The 19,124-nt window shown below is 48.0% G+C and overlaps 1 protein-coding gene across 1 annotated transcript in view; it reads right to left on the bottom strand.

Annotated features, from left to right (window-relative positions):
- The window catches only part of GRM7 (glutamate metabotropic receptor 7), a 626,056-nt gene that overhangs the window by 247,356 nt on the left and 359,576 nt on the right, over window positions 1-19,124 (bottom strand). The window contains exon 5 of the mRNA XM_088460040.1: window positions 3,216-3,356. Within this exon, the coding sequence (XP_088316166.1) occupies window positions 3,216-3,356 (141 nt within the window). The remainder of the gene's footprint in view (window positions 1-3,215; window positions 3,357-19,124) is intronic.

Genomic DNA, 19,124 nt, shown 5'->3' with positions numbered 1-19,124 from the left:
GACGTAGGCGGCAGCACAATTATGTTCTGTTTATGCTGTTGGAAAGACGCCTAAATCGGTGAAGAAACATATTTTTGAAAGACACGTTTGATAGAGACATTGAGTTTCGCAAAGGAGGTTCTGTCCCTCTGGGTGACAATGGCAAAGATGAATAAAAATGCTAATAGTTATAAGAAAAATAAGTCAGCTCCCTATTGCTCCCTATGCCCTGCCTGGTTCCATCACTGCTGCTAACTCTCTCACTGTATCATTTTTGGAACCTCAGCCGTCTGATATACAGAGAACGCTGCAAAATGTCCTTCACGGGGAGACAGACCATGAAAATCTCACTAATGCTTTTCTACTTTTTTTTTTTCACACAAAAATTCATCTCCATCTGTAGGGTGATTCCATGGTGTCTAAAAGCGCAAATTGGTTTTGACAGGGAGTTCCTGTGTGTACACTGCGCGGATGCCTGTCAGAGAGACACCGATATAAAAAGTCCCCTGTACATGTCGCCATTTCAGAGAATATATGGGTTATTGTACAATGACGCCACCATGACCAGCAATGGCGGCAATGCTTTCTGATAACTTAGGGCCTGATTCGGCCCCGCTAGCGAGCGCACATCGCTCACAAGCAGGTCGATGGTTGGGCAGTGCGCACACACGGCGTGCGCACTACGCGTGTGCGAGCCCCGGAGCGAGTGAGAACTTCACTCGCTCTGGGCTTACAGCAAAACGCTGTTGATCGACAGTTCGCCCTGTTTTGTAGGCAGGTCGGGGGGTGGCTGCACAAACCGAGGCGTTCACGAAGGAACGCCTGCCGTTTCTGGGCGGCCCTACTGACATCACACGTGATGTCAGTAGTGAACTTCCTGCTCTATTAGAGGGGCTTTCGGTGGACGAGACCCTACCACAAGGGTCTCGTCGCAAACCCGATGGTCGTGATAATCGCGACCATCGCCAGGCCACCCGCACAAGCTGTGGGTGGTCACCCACAGCTATTTGAGCGGCCTGGAGGCGGATTTTCTTTCTTTTAAATCCGCCCTGATTCAGAGCGAGCACTCGCAAATAGCCTCTGAATCAGGACCTTAGTCCTATTTATTATTAATCGCATTTGCGATGTAATCTGGGCATGATATTAGTGCCTATGATCGCATTGCAGGATGCGATCATAGTGCCCGAATTAAACAAATTGCACCCACAGGGATAGGGGCTTGGGAAGGAGCCCGTCCCTGCCATGTGCAGCGAGTGAAGTGACCACATCAGTGGTCTCTTCCCTTCTGTCCCGGGAATCCTGCGCATGTATGGTCTACAGACCACCCGTCCTAGTAAATGTTTGCGACGTGTAACCCAATAGCTGAAGCGGCTTATGCCATCTTCAGATATTTAAATGATAAATATACCCCCAAGCAACATAAACCTCCATGTGAGGATGCTGCCTCTGGAAGCTGGTTCTGGCGTATTCATGCATGCTGTATGCGGTCAAAAGCATCAGACTTTTTTTGTAAATCTCGCGCACGTACAATGGGGCTCCCCAGGAGCTAGGCAGATGCAATACAGGATATGCTGGGACTGACATATCCACACAGCTATACAATATATCTGTATTGTATATTGGTCACTAGAACACTCTCTGTGTTGTTTATTGGCCACTAGAAAGCTCTCTGTATTGTATATTGTTAACTAGAATGCTTTCTACATTGTATATTGGCCACTAGAACACTCTCTGTATTGTATATTGTTCACTAGAACACTCTCTGTATTGTATTTTGGTCACTAGAATGCTCTATAGATTGTTTATTGTCACTAGAAAGCTCTATGTTTTATATATTGGTCACTAGAAGGCTATCTATATTGTATATTGATCACTAGAACACTCACTGTATTGTATATTGGTAACTAAAATGCTCTCTGTGTTGTAAATTGGTCACTAGAATGCTCTATACATTGTATATTGGTCACTAGAATGCTCTTTATATAGTATATTGTCATTAGAAAGCTTTCTGTTTTGTTTGTTGGTCACAAGAATGTTCGCTGTGTTGTATATTGGTCACTAGAATGCTCTCTATGTTGTATATTGGTCACTAGAATGCGCTCTATTTAATAAATAGGTCACTAGAATGCTCTTTATGTCGTATATTGGTTATCAGAATACTCTGTTATATATTCATCGCAAGAATGCTCTCAGTATCGCATATAAATCACTAGAACTGGATTGTATAGAAATCACCAAAATTTTTGGTTAAAATGTCAACATATGGAAAATGTCGACATGGACAAAATGTGGACATAGTGAAAATGTTGACATTAGCCTTCGGGTTAGCATTAAATGGCAACATTTTGAACATGGCAACATTATGGCAGTGTCGACATGTTACGACGCCGACTTCATGCATGTTGTCAAGATAGACATGGTCACAAGTACCCTGTCAACATACGCTACATGTCGACATTAAGTAGTGTTGGCTGGGTACTGCCATGCCCACAGTGGATGCTTCATGCCCACACTATTTTTTCAGCAGGGTGCTACAAGATCTTTGTGTTTGCCTTACCAGGTCACAAGTTGCCCCCTCTCCCCTGCTTTAGAAACAGATGCATACTGGCCCTCATACAGAGGTGCTCGCATAATGCGAGCGCTTGTTCTGAATGTGGGCGGCCGCTTCTCTTTTGAAGTGCGCTCTCCTGGTCGCTAGCTAAGCTGTGGGTTACCACCCACAGCTTTAGCGACCGACCAGGTTGATGGTCGCGATGGTCAAGACCATCGCGAACAATCGGGGCTTGCGACGAGACCCTGATGTCAGTGCGGCCACCCACAAAACGGCAGGTGTTCCATTAGGAACGCCTCCATTTGTGAAACCACCCCCCTGCCACGCCTACAAAAGGCGGTGAGCTGTTGATCACCATCGACAGCCGCCCCTTTTGTAGTGAGCTGCGGAGAAAGAGAATTTCTCTCTCGCTCCGGGGCTTGTGTACGCGCAGTGCGGCCGCTGCACGTGCGCAGGGCATCAACATCGACCCACTTGTGAGCGCTCAGCACTTGCGAGCGGGTCTGAATGAGGTCCACTGTCTATAGGTGCAAAAAGAGGTGTTCATGCCCCAAACAGACATATTCTGTCAGTTTTGCAGTTTTATAAAGAACGTAATAAAAGACAAATACAGTGTTACATTACATGGTTCAGCCAGTGATATCCGCTAAGACTGCTAAATTTTTTGTAGTAAGTGGCCACTTACCTGTACACTTGCGGTCAGTGTCCTCTTTTTTGGAGCCAGTAATGGTTAGTTTACAGTTAAAGTTTTCTTCCCAGTACTCTGCAAACCAGACGTTCCTCCTGTTATTCTCCAGGGTGCGGGATGTAAAATAGGCATCAAAACCTAGAATAGCATAAAATGACGTCAGTTAGAACATCACACTACAACAAACTGTATAATGCAGCTTTAAAATGACACATATTAGCCAAAACAGGCTTCTAACTTTTCCCTCGAGAAAGTACTTTAGTAAATGAGCAACTAGCAAGTAACTTGCTGCTCTACCTGCATCAAAGGTTTGCAATCACTTACTGCCAATGCCGGTCACCTTTCTATAAAGTCGCAATCAGCAAGAAATTAAATTGTGTCCTAAAACTGAACAACTACGGGATCAGCTTCTTTGTATAAGTTACAGACCCATTGCCAGAAATGAGTTGGACTTTCCGTACTGGGGGCCTGATTCAGCAAGGATCGTTGATGCAATCGCGGCAGCAGGCGAGTACGCAGTTCTGCTGCAAAACTATGCAAATGACCGTAACATCTTGCAAGTCTGCGAAAACATCGGTAACATTGGGCACGATTCTATTTTAAGCGATGTGAATAGCGCCGGGAGTGAGCTCCCGGAGCTATTCAATACACCGCGCTGCCAAGTCCAACTAGGATTTCCTCTCGCATCCCCCCGGGGATGAGAGCAGAAATCCGACAAAAGTCCCGTCGCGAGGCTGTTTTCTGCCCTTAGCGCCGGGAAAACAGCATCGCGCCGGAAAGTTAGGTCGGGGAATGCCCGTTATCGCACCTTAAACAGGGTGTTTAGTCGCGAGAACGGGCATTCTCCAACTAAACACCACGCACAATTGAATAGCTCCGGGAGCTATCTCCCGGTGCTATTCACATCGCATAGAATAGAATCGTGCCCATTGAGTACAATGAAGTCAGGTCAGACGTCACTCACAAACTGATAAACTTCCTGACGCAGGGATCAAGTATGCACGCCCCTGTAATGGCGTTGAAATGCACTGGCATGTCTTCGTTCACTCGACCACCCCCTGTCCTGTCAATCACTCTGCGATGGGTCTGCGTACACACTGTGATCTCATTCCCGATCACAGCGACTAGTTCACGCACAGGCGCCCTGCTATGCATACACATGCGCAGATCGCGAAAATCGGCCCACTGCTTGCGTCTTAGCACTTGCGATCTTTGCTGAATCAGGCCCTGAGTTCATCCACATGCAACTCTACCTTTAACCTAGCGGAGTAGCGTAGTAGTACTTAGGATAATGAGAGCACTACGGGCCCCACTTTATCTCCAATATTGTTCACGGGCTCAAGTTTCCTCCCTTTATTTCCACCTAAGAAGCACTTAGGGGAGATGTATCAAAGCTTGGAGAAAGATAAAGTGTCAACCAATCAGCACCTGTCATGTTACAGGCTATGTTTGAAATATGGCAGTTAGGGGGTGATTGGTTCATACTTGCTGACAATCAGCTCCCTCCTTCCGGGAGGGAGCAGATTGTCGGCTAACAGAGGGGGGCGTGTCCGTACAGTTATGACACATTGAGGGTGGAGCCGTGGGCCAACCCCTTCTTCAACATGCCGTTATTTCCGGCATTTTGAAGCAGGGGGCGGGGCCATGATGAGACGATTCAGCTCCCCCGCTGCGGGGATTTCTAGTTTATTCTGGGGGGAGGTCGGGAAGGTTGGTGGATGCCGGGAGGCTTGCCTGCCTTTCCGGGGGGCCGGGAACGACACCCAATATTCGGGAGGCTCCCGGCCAAATCGTTAGGGTAGGCAAGCCTGGATTGGTTAGTGCTTTAGCTTTCTCCAAGGCTTAGTACATCTCCTCCTTAGTTTGTTCAGCACTAACAGGAAGCTCACTAATAAGCCTTTATTTATGAAGGGACTTCTGCCTATCTACAAAAGCTTGCCGGATAGCGATAACTGGTAATCGCGAGTAGTGACTTTGCCGTGAACTCTGGAGAAGCCTGCCCCACGCAAGGCATGCCCGAAACTTATTTAACAAGGCCGGAAGTAATACAAGTCGTGTCGCCATTGTCCTTCTTCCCATATGGCCATCCGGATATAGGATAGGATCCTGAGATTAAAATCTGATTTATGGTTAGAATAAAGCATGTCCTTCATCAATAGAAATCTCTGCAGAAAGCAACCACCCATGTCCTCTGTATATTCTCATATCCCCTGTAGTTAGAAAGCTAATTTCCTCATCCACAGATTAAGCACATTTTAATTAGACATCCTTGGCGCTCAGTTACAGGAACACAGATTGCGCAAATCCTGCTGCTACCCAAGTACCCGTGAAATATAATGCGCCATGATGCGGCACGGGAGTCACCGGATTGCACTATTTGTGCCACGAGAATGTGCTTCTTCTGTAACATCTGATATTCTGCACAGATCTCATATTTGTACGCCCCCCGCCCCACACCCCACGTCTCATTAATTGAAACGATCAGAGCAACATTGTCATCTCCAACCTTTTCTTTATTCAAATTCATGCTTAATTGTACAAGTGCATCATTAACAGTTGCCAATCAGGATTAATTAGGAGCTTTTCAGTTGCTAATTCAAATATTTGCATACTGCCTTGTCTCTCTGTAATGCCCGGGTTATGTTACCCTCTATTCCTGCAATATTCAGCTCTAACATTAGGCATAGGGACTTTGTAATGAATCTGTACTGCGGGAAACACCGGCCTGCAGCATCCCAAGCTGTTGCTAAACTACATTTCCCATGATCCTCAACTAGCCAGAGGCTACCCTCACTACACCAGCTGTTGTTGGCAGTGTATCATGGGAAATGTAGTACAGCAGCATCTGGAGTGGTTATGTCAATCTCTCATATATGTTTCTCTAGCACAATGTATCTGTTTATCTGATACAGCTTTTATACCTAAATTCCAGGTCTGACCCGGAGGTTGGAACAGGGTTCCAAACCTGATCAGACCCTGTATTTTAGCCTGCGGCGGCTGCAGTGCCCCGGCTCTTCCGGCGTGGAAGTGGATGCTTGGAGATGACGTAATCTCCAAGCTCTACTAAAGACGGCCAATCGGTCGGCATGTGGTACGCTCCAGGTTATCGTGACCAGGATTGCGCCGTTTACACTGCAGGGTTTCAGCGGTTAATCCCGTGTTAAACCCTGCAAGTTACCTGGTTTGGATTGCTGGGTCAATCCACCCGGGAATCCAACCCAGTCCCCTTTTACACCAAGGAGCCACCCGGGTTACCCCTGCAATAACCCAGGTTTTAGCTCTGGTGTAATAGGGGTATAACTCTCAAGGTGGGGGGTGGGGGGAGAGTAGGGGGTGTATGGCCCCAGGCATATAATAATTGTTCCGGCACGTGAGCAGGTCTTATTCCTTCTTATATATAAAATTTTTAAATACTCTATATAGGTAATGTATATATGTACTGCATAGTTACCGTGTGATTCCTGGAAAAATAAGTATTTTCCCTCCCAGTACACAGCTCCAATAGTCCAATATACAAGCACCAGGTTCGTGTATTATCCTTCCCAGTGGAATGGGTATGATATACCGCCGGCCGCATTCGATTCCCGCCAGCGGCAGCCCGACAGGAGCAGAGTGCGATGCAGCGGAAGCCCGACAGCGCTGGAAATCCCGATCGTGGATAGGTAAGTATCCACTAACCTAACCCCCCTAACCCTCCTTAGGGGTACCTAACCCTAACTTCCCCCCCTAGTGCCTAACCCTAATCCCCCCTCTAAGTGCCTAACCCTAACCACCCCCTTCCCCGCTGCCTAAACCTAAGTCCCCCGGGGGGGTGCCTAACCCTAAGTCTCCCCCGGGAGCCCTAAACCTAACCCTCCCCCCCCCGCGGCTGTCCGCTCACGTCGCCCGGCACCACTACGATAGTGATGCCGGGCGCCGGTCTCCCGGCGTCGGGGAAATGCGGGCGTCTACATCTAGACGCCCGGCATTTCACCCTTGCCGGGATAAGACAGTCGGGAAGCCGGCTGCCGGTATATAGACAGTCGGCTTCCCGATTGCTTCCCTTCCCAGTATACAACTGCCTAGTATACAACTTCCATAGGCCAATATACAAGCACCAGGTTCATTATCCTTCCCAGTATACAGCCTCTAACTGCCTAGTATACAACTTCCATAGGCCAATATACAAGCCTGAGGCTCAAATGCACAGACGGTGTAATGGTTAGCGTTACTGCCTCACATCACTGAGGTCATGGGTTTGAATCCCACCATGGCCCTAACTGTGTGGAGTTTATATATTCTCCCTGTGCTTATGTGGGTTTCCTCCCACAATCCAAAAGTATACTGGTAGGTTAATTGGCTCCCCACAAAATTGACTCTAGTGTGTGTGAGCATGCGGTAGGGAATATAGGCCCTGATTCAGAGCCGCTCGCTCTGAATCAGGGCCGTCCCTGCTCCTTTTTGGAGCGGCCTCCTGGCCGCTCGCATAGCTGTGGGTGACCACCCACAGCTATAGCGAGCGGCCAAAATGATGGTTGCGATGGTCAAGACCATCGCGACCATCGGGCTTGCGACGAGATCCTGCGGTAGGATCTCGCTGCCGCAAGCCCAAGAGTGCTTTTGGCTCTATCAAAGCCAAAAGCACTCCCACTGACATCACTAGTGATGTCAGTGGGGCCGGACCCAGATGGTAGGCGTTCCCATGGGAACGCCTCCGTCTGGGCAGCCACGCCCAATGGCACACCCACCAAAGGGGGCGTGCTGTCAATCACCATCGACAGCATGCCCCGTGTGGTGTGAGACCCTTAACGACGGCTTGGCCATCGTTATTCGGGTCTCGAGCATGCGCACGACGGAGCCGTCTCCGTCGTGCGCATGCGCACTTGGGCACCATCGACCCGCTTGCGAGCGCTCAGCGCTCGCGAGCGGGTCTGAATCAGGCCCATAGATTGTAAGCTCCACTGGGGCAGGGACTTATGTGAATGGGCAAATGTTCTCTGTAAAGTGCTACGGAATATGTGTGCGCTATATAAATAACTGGTAATAAATAAATAAATAAATGTATTTGTTCCCAGTATGCAGTCTTCAAATCCCCAGTATATAGCTTCAATGGGGCAATATACAAGCCCCTGGCTCAAAAGTATGCCACTCACAGTATACAGCCTCCAACTGCCCAGTATACAGAAGTATACTGTCCTCAGTAGGTAGTATAAAGTCCTAAGTATGCAGTGTACTGTCCTCATTATGCAGGATACAGTCCACAGTATACAGTCCTCAGTATGCAGTGTACTGTCCTCATTATGATGTATACAATCCTCCGTATGCAGTATGCAGTGTACAGTCCTCAGTATGTAGTATACAGTACTGTCCTCATTATGCAGTATACAGTCCTCAGTATGCAGTATACTGTACAGTCCTCAGTATGCAATATACAGTCCTTAGTATGCAGTATACAGTCCTCAGTATGCAATATACAGTCCTCATTATGCAGTATACGGTCCTCAGTATGTAGTATACAGTACAGTCCTCATTATGCAGTATACAGTCCTCAGTATGCAGTATACTGTACAGTCCTCAGTATGCAATATACAGTCCTTAGTATGCAGTATACAGTCCTCAGTATGCAATATACAGTCCTCATTATGCAGTATACAGTCCTCAGTATGCAATATACAGTCCTTAGTATGCAGTATACAATCCTCAGTATGCAGTGTACTGTCCTCATTATGCAGTATACAGTCCTCAGTATGCAGTATACTGTACAGTCCTCAGTATGCAATATACAGTCCTTAGTATGCAGTATACAGGCCTCTGTATGCTGTATACAGTCCTCAGTATACAGTACAGTCCTCAGTATGCAGTATATAGTACAGACCTCAGTATGCAGTATATAGTACAGACCTCAGTATGCAGTATATAGTACAGTCCTCAGTATGCAGTATATAGTACAGACCTCAGTATGCAGTATACAGTACAGTCCTCAGTATTCAGCATACAGTACAGTCCTCAGTATGCAGTAAACAGTGTTCAATATTCAGCATACAGTACAGTCCTCAGTATTCAGTATACAGTACAGACCTCAGTATGCAGTATATAGTACTCAGTATTCAGTATACAGTACAGTCCTCAGTATGCACTAAACAGTACTCAGTATTCAGTATACAGTACAGACCTCAGTAGGCAGTATACAGTACAGTCCTCAGTATGCAGTAAACAGTCCTCAGTATTCAGCATACAGTACAGTCCTCAGTATTCAGTATACAGTACAGTCCTCAGTATGCAGTAAACAGTCCTCAGTATTCAGCATACAGTACAGACCTCAGTATGCAGTATATAGTACAGACCTCAGTATGCAGTATACAGTTCAGTCCTCAGTATTCAGCATACAGTACAGTCCTCAGTATACAGTACAGTCCTCAGTATGCAGTATACAGCAGAGCCGTAACTAGACTTTTTGGTGCCCTGTGCCAGAAAGAGCATTGGCGCCCCTTTCATTTTTCAAAGGGACATAATGCACCCAGAAAAGGGGGAATGGTCTCATGGGGAAGGACCAGGGAAGAGATAGGGGAGGCCAGGAGATGCTGGGGATGAAATAAGAGGAAGCTACAAGTGAGAATGATAATAAACAGAAATGTGACAGGCCCAAACAGCGCCCCCTGACCTGTGGTGCCATGTGCGATGGCACCGGCTGCACTACCCTAGCTACGGCCCTAGTATACAGTACAGTCCTCACAGGGGCATCTTAAGAGAGGAAGGGGCCTGTGTGCACTCCCCGTACGGGGCCCCCTCCTCTCTTCCCGGTGGCTGTCAGCCAACTGACGCGGCTGGCCAGCCACTGGAGCATTAGTAGACTCCGGGCACTAGAGTGTGCCCAGAGTCTACTGCGCATGCGCAGAACGCCGGAAAAATGGCCACGGCGTGTCACTTATGGGTCAGATTCCAGGCCGTACATTCTTTATTAGATTGTCAGTTACTTGGTGGAGCAGAACCATGGACTGCTGGCTAACCACAACCCTGAAGCATGGGCCCCTACCACTGAATGCATCCTGTGGGCCCTTCACATCCAAGTCCGACACTGCCGCTGCCCGCCGTGCGATGGTTATCAATGGTGCAAACCATCAAGGGTTTCCATAGATGGTTTCTTGCCATTGATGTAAATCACCAATGGCATCATACATGGTGACCATCGATGATGCACCATCGATGAGCATCTCTAGATCCTGTCACAAGCTCCCCCTGGCAACAAGACTACTGATGCTGCTATTATTGTCACCAATAGGAAGCTACCGAACATGGATGCCCGGCTGCATCCCGAAGCTGACCATGCACTGCCTGATCGTGCAGCAGACCAGCCGACAGGTCCATGGAAGGAGATGATGAGACCTAGCTGTCTAATTGGCACTGTTCTGCCTATGGGCCTGGTTCAGAGCCGCTCGTAAGCGGCCGCTCGTTCGCTCCGAGCGATGTTTGCCCAACTTTGCATGCGTACGGATCGTAATACGCATGCGCGAACCAGTCAGTGCGGCCGAAAATCGTGTGCTCGCAAAATAGGAGGAGGCGTATGTGGGTGGTAACAGGGGAAGGTGCTTGAAAACGGGGAGTGGAGATCCGAACGCAGGCGTGCTTAAAGGTCAAAACGGGCGTTTTATGGGTGTGCATAATTAATACAGCAGCGTCATTGACCACGTCACTGGGTTATTTTATAGCCAGAACTGCTCGCAAAATTGTGGTAGCAAAAACCAACCACAAGAATAGCGAGCAGTTCATACCCTGGTCGATGTACTCGATTAATCTAATAAATAGCGGACATGACGTAGGATGCGAGCGGCCAGGGGGTGTATTTTTTCAAAAAAACTACCGCAAGTTTTGTTCGCTCGTTCAGACATAGAGGCGTGAACAGACCGCAAAGAGCGAACGGTTCATTTGAATAGCCACCCCTATTTTCTGAACGAGCGAGCGCAAATAGCATCCGGCTCTGAATCAGGCCCTAAATTCACATGACATTCTATACTTCCAGGCTATTCTTTAAAATCTTCCTATACTTTTGTTTTCTTTAGACATTTGTCTAATCTGATGCGCAAGTACAGTGTGTGTAGCAGATGATTTGGAGGAAAATATCTTATTTATAATTTATGAATTTATAACCTTATAAAATAGGCAGTAAAACATATGAGCACAGATTATTTTCTATACAGAATATGTTTTATTTACATATTTTCAATTAAAGGCTTCACTGGTGGGAGCTGCCATGTTCAAAGTACAGTACATCTCTAGCCCAGCTTGTCTGGGGCCTATTTATTAAAGACTTATGCGTGATTAATGTACTTATTTTTTAACACAGTTTCTAGTGACAATTAAAAGAACTTACTTGTTGCCATGGCAGCTGAGTGACACTTAGCACAGCAATATACTATATATAAATTAGATTAGAGCTAATCCCCCCACCCCCACTCACCATTTAATGTAAATGATCCAACCTGAAAAATATGATTTATTTAGTCAATAAATAACTTTTTTTTTTCAGTTTTCTTTTTCGGAAAGCCCCTTCCTCACCAGAGCCGGTGTAGTACCAGAGAGCTACTTGGGGAAGCCTTAGATGTACAGTATGAAGCGAAGAGGAAAAAAAAGAAAAAAAAAGTCTGGTTGTTACCAGTAACAGGGAGTTTTGGAGAATAATAAATTTGCCTCACAGTTATACTTAGAATTCACCGAAGGTGACTCTGGCATTTTGCATTACAGACATGTGCGCCAACAGGCGGGCGTGGATTATTATGTTGAAATTCTTGGCATGACACTGATGAAGTGTCAACAAAATTATAATGTCAACATAACATCCTTGGTGGTCTTGAGGTGTCTTAACTGGTATGGCGGGTCCGGCACCTCCAGAGGTGACTTCCAGGTCCAGTGGTGATATATCCTGATGACTTCCGGCAGATCCAGCTTTGCTTCTGATGGTAAATTTGGCTAACCCTAACCCTAGTACCCTAGTAACTCTCCCTTCCTGTAGCTTAACCCTAACCTTCCCCTCCCACTGTCTAACCCTGACCCTCCCCCTAGTGTCTAACCCTCCCGCTAGTCCTTAACCATATCCCTTCCCCTAGTGCCTAACCATAACCCTCCCAGTAGTGCTAACCCTCTTGCTAGTGCCTATCCCTAACCCTCCCCTTAGTGCCTGACCCTAACCCTCCCCTCCCACAACCTAACCCTCCCCTTCCATAGCATAACCCTATCCCTCACACAACCTACCCCTAACCCTCCCCCTAGTGCCTAACCCTAATCCTTCCCTTAGTGCCTAACCCTAACCCTGTTCCTCACACAGCCTTACCCTCCCCTCCTGTAGCCTAATCCTAACCACAGCCTTACCCTCCCCTCCAGTCCCAGCAGAATGTTGACATTTCACATGTTGACATTGTGATTTGTGAACATGTCAACATTGTGCAGATGCCAACATATATGATGTCATAACGGTCGGCATTGTGGTGTCGACATTATGAGTGCATCCCCAAAAGAACAATCCTTTATTGGGGCAGGCTGAAAGCTAAGGCTTGTCAGTTTCATGTCAGTATGGCGATGTACTCCCTGATGTTCCATATTACAGCCACTACTATACTTTTTGTAAAAGTACTGTCCCCTTTCTGATATTGTAACTAATGTATATTGCCTATCTGTAATGTATTGCAGACCTGGGGATGCTGAGTGACTAGCAAACCGTTGTCATAGCACAAATTGCAAATTGCCCCACTCGCACTGAATTGTGCACCTGCGAGAGTTCGTGAATGAGTTTTACAAATTGAATTTGGATTTTCGTGCATATGCAAGATAGGGGGTCGTGTGGGAGCTGTACTAAGCCTTTAAAAGAGAGAAAGTGGATGGAGATAAAGTAAACCAATCAGCTCCTAACTGTCACTTTACAGTTGATTGGCGCTTTATCTCTTTCCCAGGCTTGCCTACCCTCTCGATTTGGTCGGGGACCCCCCCACCCCCCCCCCCTGGAAAGGCAGGCGGACTCAGTATGATATCCTGTCTGCCGCATGGCCGGGAGTTCGAATCCCGGCAGCGGCAGCCCGACAAAACAGCGGAGCCCGGCAGCGGAAGCCCGACAGCGCTGGAAATCCCGATCGTGGTAAGGTAAGTATTGTCTAATCTAACCTAACTCTCCTAACCCTTCTTAGGGGTGCCTAACCCTAACCTTCCCCCCGTGCCTAACCCTAATCCCCCCTCTAAGTGCCTAACCCTAACCCCCCTTTCCCTGCTGCCTAAACCTAAATCCCCCGGGGGGGGGGGGGTTCCTGACCCAAAGTCCCCCCGGGGGTGCCGAACCATAACCCTCCCTCCCCCTAGCTTAACCCTAACCCTCCCGGGGGGGTGCCTAACCCTAAGTCCCCCCCGGGTGCCCTAAACCTAACCCCCCCCTCGTGGCTGTCCGCTGTTGGCGCCCGGCATCCGCTCGATCGGGATGCCGGGCGCCAGTCTCCCGGCGTCGGGGAAATGATCGGCGTCTAGATAAAGCGGGATAAAGCAGACAGGAAGCCGGCTTCCCGATTGTATACCAGGCAGGCAAGCCTCCTGGCTGCCGCCTGCCTCCCCGACTACCTACTAAAAAAACCCGCAGCGGGGGTCCCGATGACGCGATTCGGGCTGAATCGCGTCATCATGGCTCCCCCCTGCTTCACTATGCCTTTATTTTCGGGATTGTGTGGAGAGGGCTGGGCCATGATGATGCGATCGTGCGGCTCCGCCCCTGGCCCCGCCCCCACCACTGACCCATTGCCCGGCAATGCCCCCCACTGTTTGCAGGCATTCAGCTCCCGCCAGGAAGGAGGGTGCTGAATGTCGGCAAGTATGCTCTTACCACTTCATCTCTCTTTATCTAACTTTGGGGTCTATTTACTAAGCAGTGTTAGGAGACAGAGTGAAAAGTGATAAGAAAGTGATAAGGTGCCAGCCAATCAGCTCCCAACTGTCATTTTTCAAACACAGCCTGTGAGATGACAGTTGGGAGCTGATTGGCTGGCACCTTATCACTTTTCACTCTGTCTCCTAACGCTGCTTAGTAAATAGACCCCTTTATCTGTCTCCAAGGCTTAGTACAAGTACCACTGTGTCTGTTGCAAGAGAGAGGCTTTAGCATTTAAAACCCTGCCAGAGCTGAAGTACACTGGGCACGCGTAATGGAGGCGGTGTGGGTGTATTATTACAGTCATGAGGATCTGTGACTTCTGCTCTCGGAGAACAGGCGTCTTAGCTCTCCCTGCAGGAAGGGCCGCATTTCAGTTGTAGCTGGATCTCGGCATATGAGCAAACATATGCTCAGCTTGCATGCACTTTTTTAGGTGTAAATTACGCCCATTTTGTGGCTCACTTAGCATCAACCTACAATAGTATTAAAGGCCTTATTCTCCAAATATTTTGCAAGTCCCCTGGAATATACAGTAAACCCCCATCTCTGCAAAGGTAAAAGCAGCTGAATTAAGGGCCTGATTCAGAGCCGGACGCTATTTGCGCTCGCTCATCAAGAAAATAGGGGTGGCTATTCAAATGAACCGTTCGCTGTTTGCGGTCTGTTCACGCCTCTAGGTCTGAACGAGCGTACAAAACTTGCGGTCGTTTTTTGGAAACTACGCCCCCTGGCCGCTCGCATCCTACGTCATGTCCGCTATTTATTAGATTAATCGAGTACATCGACCAGGGTATGAGCTGCTCGCTATTCTTGTGGTTGGTTTTTGCTACCACAATTTTGCGAGCAGGTCTGGCTCTAAAATAACCCAGTGACGTGGTCAATGACGCTGCTGTTTTAAATATGCACACCCATAAAACGCCCGTTTTGACCTTTAAGCACGCCTGCGATCGGATCTCCACTCCCCGTTTTCAAGCACCTTCCCCTGTTACCACCCACATACGCCTCCTCCTGTCACTCAAATTATCAGGCATTCGCTATTTTGCGAGCACATGAATTTCGGCCGCACTGAGTGGTTCGCGCATGCGTATTACGATCCGTACGCATGCGCAGTTGGGCAAACATCGCTCGGAGCGAACGAGCAGCCACTTGCGTCCGGCTCTGAATCAGGGCCTAATTTTCTTGAGGCCGACTCATAAGTTAGTGTAATGTACTTTCTATTTTGCTATAATAATGATACAATATGCTGGTATTTGGCTATTAAAGTGCACACAATTCTTGTCCAACTCTTGCTGGCAGCCTGTGCATGGAGGACAGTGCCCACCTCTGCCAGATGAATGCCTAAATGAAAGCAGACGCTGGAGTGATGTGTTTGTGAATGCGGTTTACACAATTGTGTAGCAGGTGCGGCTGTTGTGTGCATACATGAAGGAGCGATTTGTCCCGATCAGTGTGGTGTGTTTATAATAGTAGAACTCTCCATAGGGGGCATCTCTCTTAACACGTCGATGTCATCTCCAGGTTGCACCCCTGTGGTTTCTGCATTCTCTTCTCCCCCCCAGGGAAGATGATTCTTGGCTGATAAATATTTCAGACAGGTGAATTTATCTGCAGTGTGAAGTACGGCAGGAGGGAGCTAAGTACCCAGAACGTCTGATCAACAGTGCCAAGTGCCTTCTATAGAGCGAGCCATCTGTGCCGCTCAGCACATATAAATATAGAATGTGTCACCCTGCAGTCAGGCCTAGGAGTGGAGAAACACGCCCACAGCACAGTGCGAGAGATGGACAGATGTGAGTGTGACACCGAAACATGAAACAAACTGAAGGTGGAGAGATTTAAAAAGAAATATGACATCATATGTAACAATCTGGTTCCAATTGCCAAGAAAATTATAATTCAAATATTTTAAAATGGATTTGAAAAAAGTTTAATATGTAGACAAAATTGATTGGACATTGACAGCAAATACAGCGTTCCCGCTAGGCTGTTTCAGCAGGGCGCAGCACCCTGCCCTATTTCTGAAGGGCAGAAAGCACCCTGCCCTCCAGTGCGGCGCCCCGCTGAAACAGACTGCGGGTTCTGTCCTCCGCCCACGGGCCGCAGTGTCCTGTAGGTGGGGGAAAAACGGCAGAGCAACGGTCACCGCCGGTGAATGGATGCCAGGCACATGCGCCCGGCAACCATTCACAGTGACCACGGCGCCTGGGGGCTGCCCCGCATGTCCGTAAGTGCCCGGCACGGCCCCAAGAGTGACGAAAAGGGGACGCGTCATAAAGACATGACCCTTTTCATTGGCCACACCCCTTTTCGGGCACGCACAGAATTGCCTTTATTCTAGGTCCGGCTCCCTGCCTGCCGTCGGACCTAGAGTGAACACTAATAGATCAATGAGGTTTTGCCATTCTGCCTTAAGTACAGTGACCAACTGTGACACTGAAGAAGGTTGAGTCGGCCTAGAACGCAGCCGGAGCTCCAATTCGTCCCAGAGGTTCTCAATGGGGTTAGTCCACCCGGGTTACTGAATTATCTGTTTACCAGTCCAGCATCGCCCTGGAGACATGACTGGTGGCATTGCCGTCCTGGTAAAAACTTTCGTGGTTTCCATAGAGCTGCAAGTGTATGGGCCGCCCTACCAAGTGTTCATGTTGAAACCGTCACATCAGTGGCCATTTGGAGCTCGTGCGCAATGGCATGCATGGGACCTTTTCGCTTGCGCTTGGGTGTCCAATCACTTTTGTCAACATGGTGTATAAAACCATTAAAAAAATGTTTTATTCATTGTAGAGATGGCGACAACAGGACAAGTATTGTTGTTGTACCAGGACCTTAGCAGGAAACTTCTGAGCTCCTCTCCCGCCCAATCATTCTCCGCCCCCAGCACTTGTGATGTCATGAAAGAGGGGACCAGGACCAGGAAGCTGGACCGTAATCTACATAACTCAGGCTTTAACAGTATCAATTCCAGGTTCCTATGTTCAAAAAGAGCAGCCTAGAAAAAGGACAGTGTCAGCAGAAGTGGAGACCGTGGCGTCTTTTACAGACAACATGATCAGTGCGGCTTACTGCCAACTTGAGAAATTTGCAGGCAGCAGCGGGCACATACACATACAGGAGGTTGGGGCACCAGTTGGAAAAGCATGAACTCTAGTTAAATAAACTAATACTTTGCTGCCCAAAACTCACAGATAATTGATAGAGTGCAACTCTGCGAGCAGGGCCCTCTCACCTCTCTGTCTGTCAGTACCCAACCTCATTGTATTACTGTTTTGTTCCCAATTGTACTGCGCCACTGAATATGCTAGCACTACAGAAGTAGAGGTCAACACATGAATAACTCAATAAAATAAATAAGTATTGCACAGGAAGTGAATGACACTGAATGATGCTGGTTTATTCCACCTCACGCTCTCATCTGGTCTCAGAGAGGCGCATAGTTTTCCCCCTTTCTTCCAGACAAAACCTAATCAGGACTGGGAGGGAGCATCCTTCATTTGGCTGGTTCTCAAACACATTTGTGCACGTGTCTGTCCCTAGGGGTTATCACGCCGCTTCGCTCGGCGCTGGCAGTCGGTGTTTAATTGTGGGCTCTTATGCATGGAGGAATAGAGAAATGGCAAAATATGAAAGCTTCTGAGGGTAACATTGTTTTCCCTATTATCTCTGTCGTCCTCTGGGGAGAAGGGAAAAAATATTCTATTGTAAGGCGCATGCTGCATTCAGTGGTGACAGACAACGGCGTTGTCCCATGTAACCAGGGATGAGAAGAAGAAGCTAACTGGATTCAACAGATAAGGAGCTGCAGTCTCTGGGCACCCAAATGGGGTCCTGCCACTGCCCAACTGCTAGCTGGGAACTTTGCTGAACATGAGCCAGTTCATAATGACAAGCTGCAGTTGGGTGCGTTCGCTGCGTTGTGGGATTACAGTTATGTGTGGAGCTGTGTAATGGGGCAGACAGCCAGAGGAATTTATCAAATTCTATATTGGGATTAACTTGCTATGGATGAGGAACATTTTGTTGGGTTGTAGACAGGGTGCATCTCTTGGTCCTCTAGCAGAAGACTAGTTATCTGGTCAGACAATACCCTTCTTTCCTCGTGGGCCTCAGCTATGCTCTCTAAGGATCAAAGCGAGAGGCCACTTCTGAGCATACTCGGGATAGGACAACTGGAGCTTCATTGCACATGTAGAAGAACCGCTTAGGCTCTCTTAGGTGCGGACATCGAATGGTTCCTCCACTTCTGCCACTGTAAAAGTCCTATCAGTGGTACGCAATCATGGTTTGGGAACCATTTGATGGTTAGAACTATCGATCGATGGTTGCAAATGCGCTGAAGTGCTCCATGGTCAGTGTGTATACATTTATGGTTAATAATAGCAGTGCTGCACGGTTTTGATAGCTGACCTGAGTCTGCATGTCACTTCAGACCATGGAGTCACCGTAGGATTTTCACTAGTTGATGGTGGAGAACTTTGCAATGACGCCACTGAATGGAATTTTGCACATCTTGAATGAGTTGTGTGCATGCGCTATACTGGTGCACAACAATGCTCAGCAATACCCTTATGCTCCAACATTGTTATGTCTCTATGCCACCTTGTTGCTCTACCTGGTTAAATAAACCTGAAATCTGGTTAAGCTGTACCAGGTATAGCTTACCTCCCACCGGCACCTCTGCTGCGCAAATTACTTATCACCCAGTACATCCAGGGCCCAGTACACGGTCTGTGGCTTTATACATATATTTACATTATACTATCTATCAAGTTATGGAACCCAGTGTCCTTCCCTGGTCACTCTGCCAATAGGTTACATGCCCAGACGCACTCTGCTATTTTCTGCCAATAGGTTACATGCCCAGACGCACTCTGCTATACTCTGCCAATAGGTCACGTGCCCAGACGCACTCCGCTATACTCTGTTGATAAGAAATGCATCTCAAATGTTAACACCAGAATGTATGTAGTGTGAGGTGGTAAAGCAGGACATGGTGTTTGGGGAGATGATTCTTCATCAGTAGACCTCAG

This window comes from Taudactylus pleione, unplaced genomic scaffold (assembly GCF_031769625.1).
Source record: "Taudactylus pleione unplaced genomic scaffold, aTauple2 ptg000964l, whole genome shotgun sequence".
In the NCBI taxonomy this organism is placed as follows: Eukaryota; Metazoa; Chordata; class Amphibia; order Anura; family Myobatrachidae; genus Taudactylus; species Taudactylus pleione.
The sequence above is the reverse complement of the archived record's forward strand: the minus strand, read 5'-3'. Positions and strand labels throughout refer to the sequence as shown.